Here is a 20,881-nt window from a genome sequence, read left to right as displayed (position 1 = left end):
ACCATACAGAAACTTTTCACTCACATTGTACAATCGGATTCATAATATTGCATAGTATTGTTAAGTCAACAAAGGTCAAATTATTATAATTTACAGACAATTACAACAAATACATGCGTAGATTAATTACATATTATTGTACAAATTTTCGCCGAGAAGAATAACTCAAATCTTGTTGATAGCAACATTGCTGTGCTGGTTATGTATACCGGATGTCATTACTTCACGAAAACATCAGTATTCCTATAACTCGAGTTATCTCTAAATGAAAAAAAGCGCACAATCTATGAATACAAAAAATTCCATTTCATAAATCTACAGTACAATCTTTTGTGTAATATTTATGATAAGATAGCAAAAATGCATACTAGTATTTTTGTATTTTCTACTGTAGAAGACAAGGAAAGGTCAGATATTACACAGAGATTGCGGAAGATATAGTAACAAAATATAACAGAAGATGACAAATAGTAAAAGATAGAGATCAAGTGATATACGTACTTTAGGCTATCATTATGTGATTTATATTCCAAAATGGTGTTGGCCGGTAGTCCAAGAACTCGTTTCAGTGTATCCCTGCAATCATTGAAAAACATACAGAATATAGCTTTATTAGCTCAAACCTTCAAATATTAGCATTTGTGGTAATTTTTTGTTTCGATGTTGGCGCGGCAATAGAAACCTCATGATATCGCATATGCGCATAAGGTTATGCTTTAATTAACATTCTAAGATTTAAATTCGAATTTCGTTTAAACACACATATATCAATTAATAATTAATGTATGTATACTATGATATGTATATATTTGATATTACAACTGATACTATACAGACGATTACATTACTTTTTATTAATAACAGAATCATGTACATTAACAACGTATGAAATACTAAGAGTACCATTATTTTACCTGATTCTAGCAGTAACTAGCTGCTCGGTAGCAGATCTATTCCACAGGGATAAAATATCTTCCTACAGGTTTAACAAGTTTTCAGGCATGTTTACGAAGATATTAGATGAGGCTAATACAACAGGCTCTATTACTTTCGTATAACAACTTCACTAAGTGATACGTGATCTAATGGTGCAGCTTCACTTATTTAAGGCATTTCTGATTATATATTTTGATTAATGATCGTTAAATTCTGTAGACATACCTGAAACCGGATAGATACAACAGCACCGCAAATTTCGTTTCCAACTGCAAACTGCTCTCCTATCATTGCTAAAATCTGTATTCGGTGTTGTATAATATAAATATTTATTTCAGAAATGGTACAGCAAATGACCATTAAGGATAAGATAATTAGCATCTGATTTATGGAACATGAAATAACGCTATCAATTATTTTAAAGGCATAAAACGGTCGCTGATTGGATTATATGATAACTTATATCATTACTTTATATCGTAGGTCCTGTGCGTAAGACATAATAAAATAATAACGGGTTTAACATAAATATTTAATTTTTTCAATTTACCAAATTCTCCCAATATCTAGAAGCAAGGCCCTTTCGCAATCTTATAATCCATTTGCCACCTTCACGATTGGCTTCGTCCTTTTAAGAAATGCATGTAGTCAAATGTTAGTAAAGTACTAGGGAAACAATTGGTTAATAGAGTTGCGATACTGCTGTAAAAATCAGGGACTAATGGTAAATATATACATCTATCTATCTATTTAAGTTAAACTATTATAATTATATGTAAATACAAACGGGGCTTGAAAGTATTTACAAGTACAGCATTCATACGATTTATACGTTCACGAACCATAACTAAAAATATTCATATAGCTATATAGATTAAGCTGTAGGGAATAGATAGAGCATTATAATACTATAGCACTCAATTGGTATCACTTGGTTACAATATCGCGACTTCGTAGTACTACACACTATCGTACCCACTGCAATTATAGTCATACAAAGTCTCCACAATTACTATAACATAAATGCAAACAACCTCCCAAATGGGCTTGATGCCATCCTTGAATAAATGTATATCACTGTGTCCTGTCAGATCCCCTGGCCGTGCCATATGACTGTAATAATTCCAGAATTGTTCGACCTTTCAAAGAATTAAAGCAAATTTGAAAGGGAATAAAGAATATTTGCACAAACATGCAGTACAGTAGTAGGATAGAGTACATTGCATAGTTTTTGAAGGTCACCATTAAAGATAAAACAGTGACCTTCTGAAGCCTAATTTCAGCATGTTTACAAACTACGATCACTAAACTTCGATATCGTACTTTGCACGTACAATACAATAAATACTGAATAACAGATGTTTGACATTGAAATTTTGAACATTCCTTATTACCGAGGCAACAGTGCCAACGGGTTTAATGTTTTCTTCATAGTTTACTGGTGTCTGTTGTTTACCAGGCGGTCGTCGCGAGAACCAAAATGTAAACTTGCTATTCAAGGCATGCTCTCCAACGGCTACAGTGGCGTCTGAAAGCGCTTTACTTTCTTCCTAATATCGATATCAAATCGAATATATTAAGCTGTAGCAATACGTGTCTGATGGAGTAAAATACGTATAAAAATTGTCGAGTCCTAAGCTAACCGATATGTGTACAATATGCTTAAATCAATCTTTCGAAACTGCAAGCGATCATTGCAACACAGCAACGTAAGATTTTTCGTGCTATAGCGATTTAATTACCTTATACTGTATTGTGCAATGTATATTATGCATAAAGTACAGTATCTGTAAATTACATACAATTCGTATTACAGATGGAAAAGATGCACTTATTGAGAATGATCCTTCTAACTACTTCTTACGTGTATACTCACATCTCCACTATCTTCAGCGTCTGGTGATAAACTGTAAATAAGTAAAACAAAATGGGTGAAATCATATTGCAAATGAGACCAACCGTAATTATAAGATAGTTCGCTTCTTCAACTTACACTTCAAATGCGTTCTTGTTCATATTTGTCTTTTTTTAGGGCACTAATTTTCGAGAAATTTTAAAATTTTCTAGCTCACTACGGTACAGTACTGTACAGTATGATATGATATGAAATGGTATGAGAGCGAGCTATAATGTTTGGGTATTCCGTACGTCTGTATATCTGTGTGCAGAAGATCGTTCGAGTGACTGCAAATCTGCACTCGGGGACTAGCGTTAACCACTAGAATATTGGTGTTCTAGCAAAAGCAATGTCACTATGAAATCATCGCCACTGTACTGTACTGCATTGTACTGTACTGTACTGTACACTCACTGTACTGTACAGTACACACTACCGTACTATTACTAGAGACTTGCGAACTACAGTACTACTGTACAGTACAGTACAGTACTGTATATCGTCAACAGGTGTACAGTACAGTACAGTACAGTACTGTAGAATTAGAAGTACAGACTTGGGTCCGGATCGGACCAGACCATGAAGACCTCTAGCTCCAGTACAGTACAGTACTGTAATGTGTTGGTGTCGAGTACGCGGGATATTTTGAATTAATGTGTTTCGATTTTTAGTCATGGCGGTGAACAAATTAGGATCAAAGTTTAATCTTCAAAATCTGGAACTCTATCACCCGAAGTTGTCAGAGAATTATCCCTATGACTGCAAGAATACAGAATGGTTATCATGTGAAAAGCAAAAGAATTCACAAAATACACCAAAAGTTAATAAAAGAAAAAAGCAGACACAGATTCATCGACAGGTCTTTCGAAAACTTGATACTGATAGAAATAGTGTAGACCCTATTGATACTAGACGCCATATTAACAGCGAATTGCTAATCAGCGGCAAACCAATTACGACACCATGCCTTACTCAGACCAAGTTAACCTCCTTCTTTAAATATGCCTCGAACAGCTTTCCTGTTCATGGATCATACGAAGGTAACAATAGTAGTTCTTCTTCATTGAATCAACATAAAATTATACAGTATATGCGCGTAATTTTATCAACTTTTCCAGGTAATGACGATGAGGATAGCAGCATGGATCAAATCAACAAATGCTTGCATACTAGTGCAACTTCGACCACTTTAAAAAATAATGATAAGTTAACTGCTAACGAAAGCGATATTCCAAGTGACAGATTTAGTTCTACAGATAATTGCAATAAAAGTAAAAATATTATGGCAAGTTATCCCAGTGGAGAAGAGGATGTCGAGTTTATCAAAAATGATATTAATTTAGACATTTTTACCGACAGTGCCCGAGTGCCGCCTGTTGGAGATAGCAATTTGCAGATATCTGAATTGCATTATGAGGACGTCAATGACTTTGTAAAAGTTACAGACCCTCCATCACCGATAATATTTACTCAATGGACGCAAGACTCTCTTTTAGACGAATAATATTATTTTGATTGATATTTATTCCGTATTGGTTAACGTTGTAAGTAGCATATTGCAGATCTGTATTTCCGTGGAAGAGATGGATCAATGATTAATAGGGATTCGATAATAATATTATCTTGTTAATCCTTTAGCATTCTACATATTTAATTATCTCCTGTTACGTATGTACGCTTATATATGTACATTTATGCTTTTTTTATACGCGTATATTATTGTTTACGAGTATGAACGTGATACACTTCATTGTAACTTATTTCTGATCGGGATCCACGCTATTTTTTCAGTTGTAGGTTGCAGGATAGTGTATCACAGTTATAATAATGCTATGTAGACTGCATAAATTAAATTCGCATTTGATCATATTCTACTGTGTAATGCATTTATACTGTAAGATTATCTAAACTATGATTAATATTTCGTCGTAAGTATTAATCATGCAAATTATGTACATTTGTAAAGTGCTGTATATAGAGTAAATCTCTTAAGTATTACCTGTATCATATTGTACTGTAATGTATATTAACATCCATGATATGGAGAAATTATGCGCGTCTTTTCAAAGACGCAAGTGTTAATTTGCTGTACATAAAATGTTATTAACCTCTTCAACTAGCAACTTTGCTTTAGCTAGATGTATATCGCGTCTTCATCAATTTGGTTAAGTAACTTCAGTCCAGAATCGTACGAAACGTACAGTACAACCTCATCTTTGTGTTCCATTTATAGCGACTGCAGTATATCAGATTGTCATTTCATCACATACGCGTATGTCCTGTTCATCTATTAATTTTATTTTGTTTCAATCAAGTTTGCAAAGTAAGTTCTTGGTAGCTATTCTCGACAATAGTTTAGTACCATAGATTGACTCTTTATGTTTCTGTATATCATATCTTGCTTATGCAAGTAAAGTAGGCACAGTATGACTAAGTGAGCTGTAAATTGTACTAGCGATTCTACTCGTATGTTATCAACTTAAACAGCTCTAATAGCGCATGAACAGATTTTTAAGGATTGAATGTAATATGCACCTCACACAGTAACAACGTATAATTGCTTTACCACGTAATGAAAGAATAAGTTTAATGAGATCGAAATGATTTGCTTTATCAAACAGGTTGGCAATCTTGATATCAATTAATTAGAGCCAAGCAATATACTGCAGTTTATTACCAATAACATTTATCAGTTCTATGATAATTGCTCTAAAATATTCTGAGCCAAACTGCAACTAAGTCCCGTGCCATCAGGTTCAACATTAATCTGTTTTACCACTGTGTCTTCTATGATCATCGCATATCTTTTCGATCGAATGTTGCCTATATCGTATGACGTAAAATGAATTAAAACATTTAAAAAAATTCTCGCTCAATTGTAGTTGTAACATTCTATTTTTTGACAATTATAACAATTACCAGTGGTTTAATTATGATTCTTCTTCTTACAGTAATATCTACCTAAATTTTATTTATTTACGTTGATTTTCTTCAATTTTAAACCGACTGGTACAATGGTACATGCATAGCACTAATGTACACTGTACAGTACTGTACAGTCATAGAGGTTCATGTTTAAAGAGTTAAGATTGCAGTAGGATTCTTTACTATAAGACTAAAAAAGAGTAAAAGTAAACGTATTGAGCAGAGTTGCTACTTACTATACGCGATAATATCAACTTTGATAAAGCTAGATACGTGGACGCTATATAGTATTTTATGCCTAGTCCTATCACGTCCCTGGTCTAGAGCATACAGTAATGCATATCCAGGTATACGATTATTACCTAAAACTGGAGTAGCATCAAAATCGAGTCCAACAGACTTGGTAAATTGCGCAGATGTATCAGCTAGCATTTCAAGTCGATCATCTACGTTATTGCTTTTACTCCAAGCATCCACAACAAAGGCATCATTGACAGACACGCATGCAATAACATCAATGCCTTTGGATTTAAAATTGTCGTAATGTTGAAGATAACCAGGTAAATGGGTCTTGGAACATCCTGGAGTAAAAGCGCCAGGTACAGCAAATAATATTCCTTTCTTATTAGCAAATAGCTGCCTTATGTCTACCTTGTTACCAGGACTATTTTGATGTAACGCTATTGATGGTAATTTGTCTCCAACTTGAATCTGCAATAAGCGAGATGTCGAAGAAAATCTTCGAGCAAATGTAGTTACAAGTGACACCGAAGTCATGATTATACAGTAGTCGCTCAATGGCCACGATCTTCAGCAATTGAAATTACTTTACTGTATGTACAGTACAGTACTATACCGTCTGTACGTACCGTGATACTGGCTATACTGCAATCTGCATGCAGTCATGAATTATCGATAATGAGAGTACCGCCTGTCGGCCGGTACTGTACTCAAGTGCACTACCACCTCGGACAACAAGATGAAGGCAAAATTGTTCCAGTAAAAGTACCGCAATGAACGTCCACTGTACTTTTCCATGCCAAATTGTAAACAAATGTCGATTATGACTGAAAAGTATACTGGTACAGTGTAGTCCAGCGAACAACATGACAGCTTGTCAGCAACATGGCACATCTGCCGTGGTTAGGCTAAACTGTTATATACTGTACTGTACTAAAAAAAGATGATGCAGCATAATGAGTGTTGTTCACTGCATCAGCTGTGCCGTGTACCCGTGCACAGTAAATAGTACTGTAAAGTACAGTACTTTCGATTCACACGCAAAGTCATACTGTACACTGTACAGTTCAGTAAAGATCTTGAAGATTTCTACCTATTGTCGCTGTACTACTGTACTGTACTGATAGAAATCGCCAGACGTTCCTTTTACACTGTGCAGTACGGTACTGTACAGTGTACAGTACACTATAAAAGACGTACAGTACTGTACGGTACTGTACTGTACAATTACCTCATACTCTATTACCAGCCTACAGTACCTTACAGCTAAAAACTGGCAGGGAATTAATAATTTTTTATTAATTTTAATTTTAATTTTATTATGATTTATTGATTACCCAGAGCTGCGCATTTTTAAGCGAACGGCAGGGCAGTAATTGAAGTATTGATAGTATCATCTTTGAAGATTGAATATTCCAGTCATCGTTTCGACTTTCGACATCATCAATCAATAAAACGACTCTCGTATTCCTGTGTAAGCCGCTATATTTCCAAGTAATTCAGAGATGTAAATAAAAAACTGATAATTTTTATCCATACATTTCTTCATTGGTTGTCTATTGAAGTAAGAAAAAGAAAGGAAGCACGCTATATGCGAATGGAAAACCTTAGACGTAGTTATCATTGTACTAGTGAAGATTAACGACGGATGGACCATAGCAATGAAGTTCTAGATAGTGTGAAACTACCCGTTAATAGGTTAGAATCATGTCTGTGTGTCGGAGAAATTCAGCTATAAATAATAATAGCTATGGTATAGTAATGACTTTTTTTCCTCAAGTTATCTGTAACGATGTGGCGTTAAAATTATACTTTGCTTTCTATACAGTGCTGTATTTTATAATTGTTACGCTATAATAAGTTCGAAAATGATGTTAATGATTCAACATTTGCTCTTTCAAATTGATTTTATTTTTATTCCTTGCGTATACTATAATTTAGGTCGACACACAAGAGATCCCCATCACCAGTAGACATTAATCAGCAAGGTTGCTCAAGTTATAAAAAGCAACGGTACAGTACTACTACTATGATTGTTTTTTTGTAGATACTGTCTCTGCCCTACCGCTTTGCATGAACCATTATATACTGATATTAATTAATATACCAAGTCTATGACTGAAATGAGATGGGTTCACTGTATTAGAACCTTTGGTAAAGAAAACTTTCTTTTACTCAAATTCTCCATTCCCTCAGATCTCAGTATGTAGCACAGTATTACTGTACAGTATGACAAGTGTCATACTTTCGGTCTTGTACTGTAGGTGCATGTTCAGCAGTACAATACTGTGCCTGTACACGTTCACACTTTGTATCTTGCGACTTTAAAAGCCCTGTAAGCCGTGTTTGGATGCTTTCCTTCTAGGGAAGCACCGCCTGTACCGTATTGTGCTACAACTTAGAAGAGTATACAGTAAACTAATTGATGATTAAATGGACGTCTTAACGTGCAAAAAATAATAATATCATGCACTGTAGGGTACGGCATACTGTACGTAATTTCGATGAAAAAAGTCGTCTGTCGGTAATACAAATTTATTCATTGAAAGTTCATGAAAAAAATTTTTCCATTCTTTTGAAATTTTTGCAATTCTCGCTTCATCGACACTTTTCTCATTCCGTGATATTACACCGCTGTGGAATAGAGATCACGAATATTGTAGCGTAGCATTCAATTTATTTACAAAATCTGTTATGATCATGCACACACCGCGCACACATCCACAAATATAAAAAAAATAAAGCAGTTTTCTAGGAATAAAGCAACAGTAAATAAAAATAATAAAAACGTACAATACAGTACAGCACATCAGTACATGATTAGAAGATTATTGTAGTATTTGGTAGAATGTTTGACCCAGTGTAGCTAAAAATTATACGTGTCATCATTTTCCTTAAATATCGTCTTCATCTATGAAAATTACACAGATGTTTTACGTCAAAGTGAACAGTAATTTTTTCATTGAGATAGCGTACAAATCAACTATACGAGATGTGAAAGATTGAATACCCGATCGTGTGTGCACCATCATTCACAATTATACAACTGTACAGTAAAATCAACCAAACAGCAAACCCTAGAATGAAAAGTCACAATAGGTGATACTGGAGGTCACCGTCATCGAGTGTTCGCTAGTGTATGGTACTGTACTGTACCGTCTGGAGGTTGATTTTTGTTATAGAAAGTTTTCAAACAAAGTATACAGTAATAATCAATTACAGTATAGGTAGAAATTGTATTAGATAATCAATATTAATATCTTAGCGACTTTGCCCACTTTTTCTGTAAAGATAGCTTACCGTTATACGACGTATATTATAGTCGCTGTAATGGCCATTTGCAACGTCAACCTTAGCCTTGATCAAGTTAACTTGATGATTGTTGTTAACTATTAACAATGTTGCAGAAATATTTTATTGACGTAAATATCTCACAAGAAATAGTCTAAGCATACATAATATATACGTTGTTGACAATAATTCTTTTAAAATCAGCTTTCCTTAATAAAAATGGAGTGGCTGACCCTTGTAAGCAATACTATAGATTGCCTAATTCAAACATTGTCCAGTATTACCCTTTGCTTGAGTACACCTTGTGGATTAGTAACGAGATTGCAACCTTTTTCTATTGCAGATAAAGTAATAGCATTTTTGAATAAATTACTATTCAATTACGAAATGTTTTTCTCTAATTTCACTGGTGTTGTATAAATTTTTGAATAGATTATCAAATAAAGACTCCTATTCCTCCTCCAGCAAAAGCGTAAGGCGTTCTAAACGCCATTCAACCCCTCCTGTTCGATTTGGTTACAGTAAATACGAGCAACGAGGTCAGCTTTAGTCATGGATACTTCTTAAAGAGTCTGCGCAAATAGTTACAATTATGATGAAATTATATTCAAATTTTAAATCTTGTTTTACACTCGTTATCAAATATTTTGTATAAAGTGCATTTGAAAGTAATAAATGTCGTTTAATTGATCTAAAATTTTATTACTTTCATTTTTACTAGTTCCTAAAAGCTCGTCTGAAATTGATCCTGTGAGCGATTATCACATTTTAGGTGATAAAGTAAAGAGCACTAACTTGGTTGATACAAGTGTGAATTATCATCTTGACAACAAGAGTAATTCCCACACAGAAGCAACGGGTTCCTGTTCCAGTACTAGGTAACATTACTGTAGAAGATATCCTACAGTAATAGTCCATTGTTTCTATTACTTTCTACAACGCAATTTGTAATACAAATTTTACATTTCATAAATATGCATGCAGTATATAATATTGAACTCATGATTGGACGGATTAGTCTTACTTTTATAACTTAACTTCGGCAATATTTTCAACATTGACACCTTTTCCTTTTCCAGTTGTCGTGGGCGCAGCCCCCGGAAGCCCGATTGTGACGTTGAAGGTAGCCGGGCGATGTCATCAGACGATCAAAATAGTTCTTCGAATTCCGCAAGTTTATCGGGGAGAGATGGAGGTCAATCAGCTAATGCCAATGTTGGCGCCTCTGGTGGTATTCCGTCCCTTATAGGTTGATATATTATGTATATCTTGTCAGTTAAGATAATGTTACCATTCCGATCACATTACCTTAGATTTCATAGTTATATTAAGGTAATGTATATTTAGTACTTGTATATCTTTAACAGTATCATATCATTTATTAACATGCATTATTAGCACATTCATCACCCCGAAGTATTGATGATCTTAGTGCACCGGATGAAGGTGAACTTGGGAGATTGCAAGGTATAATACTGTATTTATCAAGTGTTTCTATGTAATATATTATATTTAATAAAGTCAATGCAGTACAAAAAAGTCTGTTACTTGAATATTTAAGTTGTTGCAATCTCATTAAAATATCTACAATGTTTTGCCTTGATTCCAAAGATTCATAACAAGCGCATTGCACGTACTGATATCATTACTTAAATTTTGAATCGCTAGCCTTGCTTGCTTCACGAGGACTGCCGTCACATCTTTTAGGAGCATTACGACCTCATGTGCAGCAATTGATTCAAAAAACCGTTGGAAGTGGTTCGTTAATTTTATTTTATGCTGTAGTATTACTATTTTATTACTGAATAACGTAATTAGTGTAGTTGGAGCCTTAATTATATTATTTTATAAGGTGCTTTGCTATAATTTATTATTATTAGCTTCGAAATATCAGCCGGTCCTCGATGAACTGCAATCCGATAGTGAGCCGCGGCAGACGGAAGCTGTCATGAATCTCTCACAAGTATGGCACTCTCATCATCTTTCAACTAGGCTAACATAAAGCTATCATTACGTTGATAATAAGTTAACATGCATCAATTTTAGGAAATTCTTATGGGAAATGAAGACACCTTAGCCGGATTTCCCGTTAGGCAAATAGTTCCGGCATTAGTGAAACTTCTTGAAAAGGAACATAACTTTGAAATTGTTAGTATATCTAATAACTTCAATCTAACATAAATTTGGAGGCTTATCCATTATATTTCATAACAAGGTACTGATATATCCCTAATATTCTAATTCATCATACCTGATAGATGAATCATGCTGGTCGATGCTTAACTAATCTATTAGTAGTTCTGCCAAGGACTTCGCCTGTAATTGCGTCTGCTATCCCACAGCTATTAAATAAGGTTGCTAAAGTGGAAGTTATATATTTCATAATACCTTGATTTTTAATAGTACATCTATTAACATATTGAACTCTTTGTTTGATTGTTACTGATTGATAATGTAGCTAAAAGCAATTGAATTTATGGACGTTGCTGAACAGTCTTTAATGACATTAAAGGAGTTATCCAAACGTCATGCAAAAGCTATTCTCGATCACGATGGTATCAACATTTGCTTAACGTACATTGACTTTTTCCCTATAAATACACAGGTAAATTTTCGGATAACAGTAATTAGCAACTGTGGCTTTTTTCTCTGCTTATAAATGTCATTTATACTTTCCATATTACGAATTGATGTAGCGATATGCACTTACTATTGCTGCAAATTGCTGCCATCATGTCACCAGTAAAGAATTTTATCACGTTAAGGAAGTTTTACCAACTATCTTAGAAAAGTTGCTATGTCAAGTGAGTTATATTTATTAAAATGTAATAATATTTCAGCTATGTCCCTCTCAGTAATGTATTTTCACTAACCTTTGAATTTACGTTAAGGATAAGATATGCGTCGAAAATTCCTGCACTTGCTTCAGTAGACTTGTTGGAAATTTGCATGCGGAAGAGGTATTTTCTACATATTTTTCCAGACATAATTGCGAAGATACTAAGGTTTTACCCATATAATCGCTACGTTATAGGAGCTACTATTGAAGATTGTTGATTTTAATCTACTAAAATCGATACAGCAGCTGGTTAGTATCTATTAAAGAGTTATGCGTACTTACGATATGTTTTTTATGTTATGATTCTGTTCTTAATACCATAAAGCGGTTAACATTTTACGTTAATATTAAATTTTACAGCTTACACTGTCTCCGCCTTTGATTAGTACGGACTCTTTCATTGACTGTGTTAAAATGTTGACGATTCTCTGTTACACTGTACCTGAGGCCGCATTGAAGCTAATCCGGCAAAGTAAAATAATATTTGAGCTACTATTATTTCAGTTTATTAGTTCTAAAGCAGCTCTTCTCTATCCTAGATATTGCCAATAGTATTAGATTTTGGCTGATTGGTTCGGCTGATGTCGATATTACTGCAGGCAATTTAAAGGTAAGCCATAGGATATTGAAAACGGACCAGTACATCATGTCGTTAATGTTGTTATATGTATTGACTAATTATAAATTGAAGTTACTTCCAAAGAGTATTCAAGAACTGCACGCGATATCTTCTTTTGTTTGGTAATTTATGAAATCATTTCATCAATTATATTTAGGTAATTTGTAGCTACTATTAATATATTAATAATACCTTTCATTTAATACTTTTAGCAAACTATTACCGGAACTTCCGGAGTCAGGTAACTAATAGCAAAAGGATCTTTATTGCTTATTCTAACCTTGCAAAAAGATTCACGATTTGAGTGTTCGTTTTCGCGCTTTTAAATATACTTAGGAATCTTTGAGATAAGAAGACATCTTGAATCAAATAGTAACATTTCAAATCCTGTAAGATAATGCACTATAATAGAGAATTTTCTTCTCGACTTTCCTTCATGATTTTAGTTATGATCTGCTCCTTTAATTTAGATTCAATGGCAATGGCAAGATGATAATGGGCTTTGGAGACCTTATTTAAACCATCATGGGATGCTGTTAGAGGTTCGTAGTGGACTATTAAGTTTAGAACGTATTTTATTATTGACGGAACAAAAATTTTCTCTGTTTATCCAGCATGCATACCGCCAGGGTGAAGGTGAAGTCAGTATTGAGATCGATGGAGGTCCATACAATATAGACCTGAACTCAATGCAGCAAGTAATTACATATTTATTATAATTACACGATTAATTTGCAAATACCTCAAGCTTGTATTTGTTTATAAATACATCAGACAAATGAACTGTCTCGCATGTCGCGACCAATACGTCGATTGTCGAGAAAGCGATCTGCAGATAAAAAGGTCATCAATCAGGTAAATAATATCTTCTGAAGTTAATTTTGTGATTACTGAGGCCTTTGTGTTTAAACTACGATTTTTCTTTGTGTGTGCTTATCTATTTATATCGTAGAATCAAGAGATTTTAAAGGCATTTTTCGAACAAAACTCTCAGTTATCGGTGGACTTTATAAAGGTTTTGCAGAAATCGATAGATTTAAATATAATTCGAATTGTGTAATAGTTCAATATGTAATGCTGATGGTATATATATTTCTTTAGAGCCTTTTCGCTGTATTTTACGAAGTTTATATTTCAACGGTAGGTTTTTGCAATTTACTTTACACAGCTAATTCTCTTTCCTCCACTACCATCTTTATTAACAAGTTTGCTCTGGGATCATACACTTTCATTTAATTGTGATAACTGCTTTTCAGCCTGCGCTAGATGTTCGACTACGTTGTCTAGATGCAATTCTTAAAATGATTTATTTCTCAAGGTATGATATTTATCTACACTGAAATTTGTTATCCCTATACTAAACCAGTCTATTACTTTGATATAGTTCGGAAGTTTTAAGAGATATCCTTCGTGATCATGCTATATCATGGTATATGAGATTTTTTCTCAATAGTACAGTAGTAACATTTTTTAGTTGTACTTGATATCTGCATTTACCTACATGTTCAAAATTTATTACAGTTATTTAACGCTCATGATCTCATCGAAAGAAATCAGGTAGGAATTACAATATATGTTAGATAATAAATATATTTTTCTATGTTATTACTGCTAACTAGTATGTCAATTAATCTTAGAACTATAGCTTCTAGCCTCTTGATGGCACAGGTATTAATGCATAAGCTTGAAGATGTTTTTCGAAACTATTTTATCAAAGAAGGTATGATATCTCTAATAAGACGGTAATATTTCATCCAAATGTATCTATGTTTGACTAAAATTTTTTTCTATCTAAACCTTATAGGAGTATTCCACGCTGTGGCTAATCTGGCTAAATCAATTGATAATGTATATTGCTAACTGTATATATGTTATCTGGTCTGTGGTATTTGCTGAAATTTGTAATAAAATCTTAAATGTTACTCTAGATTACGAGTTACGATGATATCCGAGAGCCTGTTACTAGTTCCTTTGCTGAACATGCACCAATTAAGCCAAATCCCATGGAAAGGTAATACTCTAATTATCCAGACAGAAATTTATATATAAAAATCAGTATTACTGACGTAATTTTTATATCAGGCGGAAAAGTAATAAAAGAGAAAAGCATAAATCTACTATAGAATCAGCATCCGATCGAAAGGTATCTAGAATAGCTCATATAATCTATATTTCGTGGATTTATCATATGTAAACTTCGATAATTGATGAAATAGCAAATCATGTACCGGAAATATAAATTATCTTTTATAATTGCTTATCTAGAAATCCAATTTAAATGTTTCTAATGAAAGGACCTCGAAATTAAGGCAATGGATTAAAGATCAAGGTTTGCGATCATATCCTTTAATTGGAAACAAATAGTATTAAAGTAGATTTAACACCAGACTTATTACTTTCCTATAGCCCAACGTTTCTGTGACAATTATTATGAAAACGAAGCATCCAATTCGAATGTCAGACATTCTAGCAATATTTTATCGAAATTATCTGACATCGCTCGCAGTCTGCAAGGAAACGTAAGTATCTTTGTGAGTTTTAATCATAATCTATGAGTCGCAATTGTGTGCTTTACACAATCTTGTTTACACTATTTCAGAGTCCCAGGAATATCAAGAATTTGAAGGTGTATATTGCATTATATTTGTCCACTTGTGAAAAATACACATGTGAACTAACTTACAATTAACCAATTTTTTATCAGGAATTAAAATCCGTAACTATAGGAGGCGATGAAAATATTACAACTTTTGAAATGATCCATAGCGGTGTTATTACCAGTTTATTAAAGTGTGTCAGAGTTTTGATGATGTAACGGTTTAACCCTTGTATTGTAACTACCTTGTTTTGTATCATCCTTTAGATTTCTTTCCGGAACTAATTTAAATTCTGAATTAAAAATGAAACACCACATTCAATTTTTGAACGTATTTCTAAATTTTCCAGTAAGTCTTGAATTTGATATACGAATGATCAAGCATTGGTTTTGATCGGATTATAAAAACCAGTGTATTTATTATTTAATAGCTATCGATGGACAAGGAACTATTATCGAACGAACAGGTTCAGGTAAAATAGTATCTCTTTGCTCTAAATGAACGCCTAACTGGCAATAAGCATAGAATTTATTGATGTTAGACTTGTATTAACTTATTCCTTCTTTTCATTTCAGGCGATACAATCATCTTCCCCATTAATTCTGTTAATAAAAAAACTAATTAACTGTGTCACTCAACAAGAAGAGGTATTTAGTAGCTTGATTATGAATTCTTTCCTCGTTGATTTTCGTCAATTATCTTGTCTATTTTTAATAGCTTTATGTGTATTCTAGTTTTCAGTCCCAACGAATCATTCAATATCCGGTGACGGGTATGTAAAAAAGACGATATAAGTATGTAGCTTTATCGTTATAATATGTTTACTTGATCTCGGATATGCTTTAGGTCTTATTCTGTTGGATATTTACTTTCTCATCAATTGAAGGTATAATCTTACGGTCTTTATAAATCTTTAGTGTAATTGCTTTAAGTTTGCATTACCTTGATGATATTAAAACTGTTCTGCCCTAATAATAGTGCCAACTTAAGCGTCACCCATCTTGCAATAATCTCGATCAATGGAGAGGTGGCATTTTAAAAATCGATCCGTTAGCACAGATTGAGGTAAAAGACTATAACTTTTTTATCGATATAGTTTATTATGGCGATTTGACATAATTCATGATCATGGTACTTATTTTATAGGCATTAGAACGTTATCTATTAATGCGAGGTTATGGGACGCAAAGCAAGGTAAAGTAGAGCATCTTTATAATTCTAATTATGAATATAATCTTAAATTAGGTTGATTTTAAAACAGGGAGCCGACCATCTTGACAGCGATGAAGAGTAAGTTAAACCTTGTCATTTGCGTTAATAATTATTTGCTATGAAATTTTAATTTAATTTGTCTTCAATATCTCGTTTCTTGCCCTCAGTTCCGATGACGGTAGCAGTGTAAAGGTATGCTATATTTCGCTACGTTAATGTAAACGGGGACAATTAACCAACTCTTTAATCAAAATTAGGCAACCGGTCAATTCTTTGGTTTTAGCAATGCCAGGTAAAGACAGATATATATTAGTGATATCTTTTAAAATTTAGCTGATATGATCATAATTCTATTCATGTATAATTGCAATAATTATTTTTTAGACATCAATTAGAATTATTAATTGGAGACACCGTTCTTACATACAATGTGACTTTTTACGAAGCAGTTTGCCGACATTACGAAGTATTCTTAATTATATGATCACATAAAGTTAACAATTTCAGCTAATTTTTATTCGAAAACTTCTTACACCTATTCATTTTTTAGTCAAAATATGGATTTTACAATTCCGGACGTGAAAATTGTTCATCCGCCCTGTGGAGCCATGTTCATACTGTGTGGTAATGCATATAAAAATATTTAATGTACTGTATGTAGGCGTTGCGCTAATCAATTGTTCGTAAACTACAAGTATTAAATTAAACTTTCTACGTAGGTACCGACCAATCACTGATGCCGCTGCTCATTCGGAAGAAAGTACCGAATCTACCCGAAAACATAGAAAAAATAGTAGCGGCAAATCTTCGAAATCAAATTGGAAAGTATCAGGTAATGTTACTGATCTTGTAACCTGGGAAATACAATACTTATTTTCTTGTATAATTAATACCCATGATAACCCTTACGAATAGACTATATTTCAAACGCGGAGATACTTGCAAGGATTGATCTAGCGGTTAAGAAAAAAATTTCCTTGGGTATGTGACCACAATTAGAATATTGTTTTTAGTATAGCCAGAGACAGCCATGATTAATAAATATTTTTTATTGCATATTAGGTGATCCATCCGCAGAAATAATTGGCCTCTTAAGAGAGATCTACTTTATGACAGATAATCTTAGAATTTATCAGGTCTCAATTTAAAACTGTTTCAAGAACTTCGTTCATTGCAGTTATCTGATAATTATGAAAGCGTGACATAGTATCTGTTATTTATCGATGTGTAACCTTCAGATTCCGGAGAGTTTAATTGAGACCGTTCAAAGAGAGAATTTCTCTAGCGATAAATTATCAACCAAAGCAGCAAGACTTTTACAAGGTTTTAATTATAATTTATTGACAGTATTACACTTTTAAATCTGTTCTAGTAATGACTTATTCAGTCCTATCATTGAAAAACTACTAGATCCAATTGCTGTTATGGCATCGACTTTTCCAACGTGGTTGACAGCTATCTGTCACGAATGGTATTAAAGAATTGTATATACAGTATCACGAACGCCTCATAAAAGATTTATATGCAATCTTTATACATTTTTTAGTCCCTTTCTGATATCTTTCGAACATCGGCAGTTACTCTTCTATTATACTGCCTTTGATCGTGAACGTGCTATGATAAAGTTACAGGTTGGTTTATTATAATATATCACAGTTCAATTTGAACGTGGAATGATTTATAAAGTAAATTTTTTAGGAGAAAACAACTAGTTCACGCACTGACGCTTCCAATAGTAGCAATTCAAATCGTCGACTTGATAAAAAGAAGGTATGTGGAGATTGCAGTATTCAATTTCTAGTTTTGTTATACTTAGAAAAAATACATTTTCTCTTTCCAGAAAGTTATTTCTCGTAATGACATACTAAAAGAAGCAGAAGCAATCTTTCAGGATAGAAGTTGCTCGAAGTCAATTTTAGAAATACAATATGACGGAGAGGTTAGTAAATAACAGTAGCTAATATTAATTACAGAGAGCTGAAATGAACGAATTTGGACGTATAAATCAGGTTGGATTTGGATCAGGCCCTACTATGGAATTTTTTACGCAAGTATCACAAGAATTTCAACGATGTAATCTCAATATGTGGCGAAATGACGTCTCGAAAAGCACAAGTACAATATATTAATTGATGATCAGTTAAGCTATTATCATTGCTTTATTTTCCATATGTTGATATATTACAATTTTAGGTGATATTGACGGGAAATCTTACGTTGGTACCTCTTATGGACTCTATCCAAGTATGACAAAATAAACTGACATATGAATTTTAAGCAACTGATTGGACGTTTTCCTTAAATTATCAAGATTAACTAATCTGCTTTGTCTGATAGATCCGATAGGCAAGAAAACTAAATCGACAACCGTAAAACAGATTTGTAATAGGTTTAATTTACTTGGGCGGTTCATTGCTAAAGCTTTGATGGATTTTAGATTGGTTAGCACATCTGCTGTAAAATTTTCTGAATATTTTTATATTTTTTCTAAATATATTAAATACCATACTTACATTAGGTCGATCTTCCGCTAAGTCAACCATTTTGTAAATGGATTCTAAACCTAGAATCAACTTTAAATATTAAGGATATCCAGGTATTGAATTAGTATCCTATTTACTGCCAATTTTAATAAACTTGTTTTACTAATGGTTAAAATCTATAACGTTAGATTATTGATCCAGTTTTTGCAAAGTCTTTAAATGATCTCCATGGCATTCTAATAGAAAAAACACGAATTGAGAATGATAGTTCCAATGTAAGAACTAAATATAAAATCATAAATGTTTTTTCATCCTGGCATTTCTATTGCAAGTGAAATAGTGAAATAATTTACTATTTCATCTTACTAATATCATGTATTTAAACAAATGTAGTCGAAGGAAAACGTCGCTAATTTACGAAAGCTTGAAGAAACTGTAGATGACCTTTGTTTAGATTTTACGTTACCTGGCCAGCCTAATTTTGAGTTAAAAGTAATCACGCTTTTTCAAAATTCTTTGAAATGCTTACTTGCAAGTACTACTACTAAAACTGTTATCCCACTTGTAGAAAAACAGTAAAAATATGTCTGTATCGCTTGAAAACTTGGAAGACTACTTGCAGGTTCGTGACTCGATGGAAATTTACGTTAAGGTTACGCTTGATTCAATATGGAAGATTTAATTTCTTTTTTAGCTGGTAATACACTGGACCCTTATTGAAGGTGTGTCTAAGCAAATGACTGCTTTTAAAGAAGGATTTGAAAGTATCTTTCCACTATCAAAGTTACAGATTTTTTACCCTTATGAAGTAAGCATAGTAATACCATGATTTAGGTAATAATTTAAAACTTTCAAGCTAAATTTTAGACATTTCTCTTAGATAAATCTTTTATTTTCCGGAAAAGAACTTGAAAAATTTAATATGAAAGGTTAAAAAAATATGCTAGTTTTGCTATACAATTTCTAAAGGATTACAATCAAACTTACTTCTTATATTTCACAGATTTAATAGATTGTTGCCGTATCGACCATGGTTATAATCATGACAGGTTTGTAACATTAGCACAATTTTATAGCATTTAAAGTCTTCACTGAGAATTATTTATTATATTAGTCGCGCCGTGAAATTTCTTTTCGAAATATTGTCATCGTATGAGACTGATGAGCAACGCCAATTTCTGCAATTTGTCACTGGCAGTCCAAGACTTCCGATAGGAGGTATTTCGGTTTATCTGTTTAATATTATAATACACGATAATAGATTGACAAATACTATATGAATTAATTATGTGTAAATACTTAAATTACTAGGACTTAAAAGCTTAAATCCTCCATTAACAATTGTTCGTAAGGCTTTCGACATACAAAGGGAAACGGATGATTTGCTCCCGTCAGTAATGAGTTGTGTAAATTACTTAAAGCTACCTGATTATTCTACTATCGAAGTAATGTCTGTTAAGTTAAGAACTGCAATAAATGAAGGACAGCTATCATTTCACTTGTCGTAGACGACATTAAAGCATGCTGACCGCATAAGTCATATTAACAAGCAAGGTTTTATTTTCTTATCTTTGTATGTATAATTATTGTTACTGTCTTCAAATACTGACGTTATCGAATAGCTATATCCGACAATTTCTTAAGCAAATATCTGAGTGAATTTACTTACTGTGCATAACATTTGATATCGTTAACATATGTGATTAAAATTTTGATAGCTTCGTGCATACATTTTAGATACTCACTGTTCGCCCTATGTTGTGTTGTGATATAAATTCTATCATTGTTTTCATTTGTTACCAAAATGAGAAATATACCCATGTAACTAATTATAATCAATTG

At 33.1% G+C, this 20,881-nt stretch overlaps 4 protein-coding genes across 4 annotated transcripts; 2 read left to right on the top strand and 2 right to left on the bottom strand.

The window, feature by feature from the left end:
- Positions 1-223: 223 nt before the first annotated feature.
- On the bottom strand, positions 224-2,952 carry TRIADDRAFT_52187 (uncharacterized protein; the record flags this gene model as incomplete). Its single annotated transcript, XM_002108043.1, has 9 exons — positions 224-284; positions 502-576; positions 915-976; positions 1,162-1,236; positions 1,487-1,564; positions 1,971-2,075; positions 2,331-2,486; positions 2,801-2,843; positions 2,930-2,952. 9 exons carry the CDS (start codon positions 2,950-2,952, stop codon positions 224-226), a joined length of 678 nt encoding a protein of 225 aa, XP_002108079.1.
- A 554-nt stretch (positions 2,953-3,506) lies between these two features.
- TRIADDRAFT_52186 (uncharacterized protein) lies at positions 3,507-4,337 on the top strand (the record flags this gene model as incomplete). Its single annotated transcript, XM_002108780.1, has 2 exons — positions 3,507-3,873; positions 3,952-4,337. The coding sequence occupies 2 exons, from the start codon at positions 3,507-3,509 to the stop codon at positions 4,335-4,337; spliced, it is 753 nt and encodes a 250-aa protein (XP_002108816.1).
- A 1,191-nt stretch (positions 4,338-5,528) lies between these two features.
- On the bottom strand, positions 5,529-6,535 carry TRIADDRAFT_18263 (uncharacterized protein; the record flags this gene model as incomplete). The annotated part of the gene is made up of 2 exons (XM_002108042.1): positions 5,529-5,656; positions 6,121-6,535. 2 exons carry the CDS (start codon positions 6,533-6,535, stop codon positions 5,529-5,531), a joined length of 543 nt encoding a protein of 180 aa, XP_002108078.1.
- A 1,111-nt stretch (positions 6,536-7,646) lies between these two features.
- On the top strand, positions 7,647-20,547 carry TRIADDRAFT_52184 (uncharacterized protein; the record flags this gene model as incomplete). Its single annotated transcript, XM_002108779.1, has 60 exons — positions 7,647-7,696; positions 7,940-8,011; positions 9,722-9,828; positions 10,011-10,167; positions 10,369-10,538; positions 10,688-10,756; positions 10,958-11,047; positions 11,170-11,252; positions 11,336-11,437; positions 11,548-11,643; positions 11,748-11,894; positions 11,986-12,093; positions 12,181-12,249; positions 12,324-12,377; positions 12,489-12,600; positions 12,668-12,738; positions 13,218-13,289; positions 13,362-13,445; positions 13,522-13,602; positions 13,700-13,762; positions 13,849-13,887; positions 14,004-14,065; positions 14,269-14,304; positions 14,367-14,415; positions 14,552-14,632; positions 14,676-14,758; positions 14,830-14,890; positions 15,013-15,076; positions 15,154-15,266; positions 15,452-15,537; positions 15,611-15,692; positions 15,775-15,816; positions 15,920-15,991; positions 16,079-16,116; positions 16,191-16,230; positions 16,323-16,409; positions 16,491-16,538; positions 16,606-16,634; positions 16,724-16,748; positions 16,814-16,848; positions 16,941-17,022; positions 17,107-17,180; positions 17,276-17,388; positions 17,619-17,692; positions 17,795-17,879; positions 17,967-18,027; positions 18,103-18,187; positions 18,255-18,326; positions 18,397-18,495; positions 18,530-18,671; positions 18,750-18,800; positions 18,894-18,997; positions 19,075-19,152; positions 19,228-19,314; positions 19,433-19,531; positions 19,608-19,661; positions 19,734-19,847; positions 20,009-20,088; positions 20,154-20,257; positions 20,351-20,547. The coding sequence occupies 60 exons, from the start codon at positions 7,647-7,649 to the stop codon at positions 20,545-20,547; spliced, it is 4,884 nt and encodes a 1,627-aa protein (XP_002108815.1).
- Positions 20,548-20,881: the final 334 nt, after the last annotated feature.

The sequence above is a fragment of the Trichoplax adhaerens genome, genomic scaffold, assembly GCF_000150275.1.
Source record: "Trichoplax adhaerens TRIADscaffold_1 genomic scaffold, whole genome shotgun sequence".
Lineage (NCBI taxonomy): Eukaryota > Metazoa > Placozoa > Uniplacotomia > Trichoplacea > Trichoplacidae > Trichoplax > Trichoplax adhaerens.
Note: the sequence above shows the minus strand (reverse complement) of the source record. Positions and strands in the feature narration are given on the sequence as shown.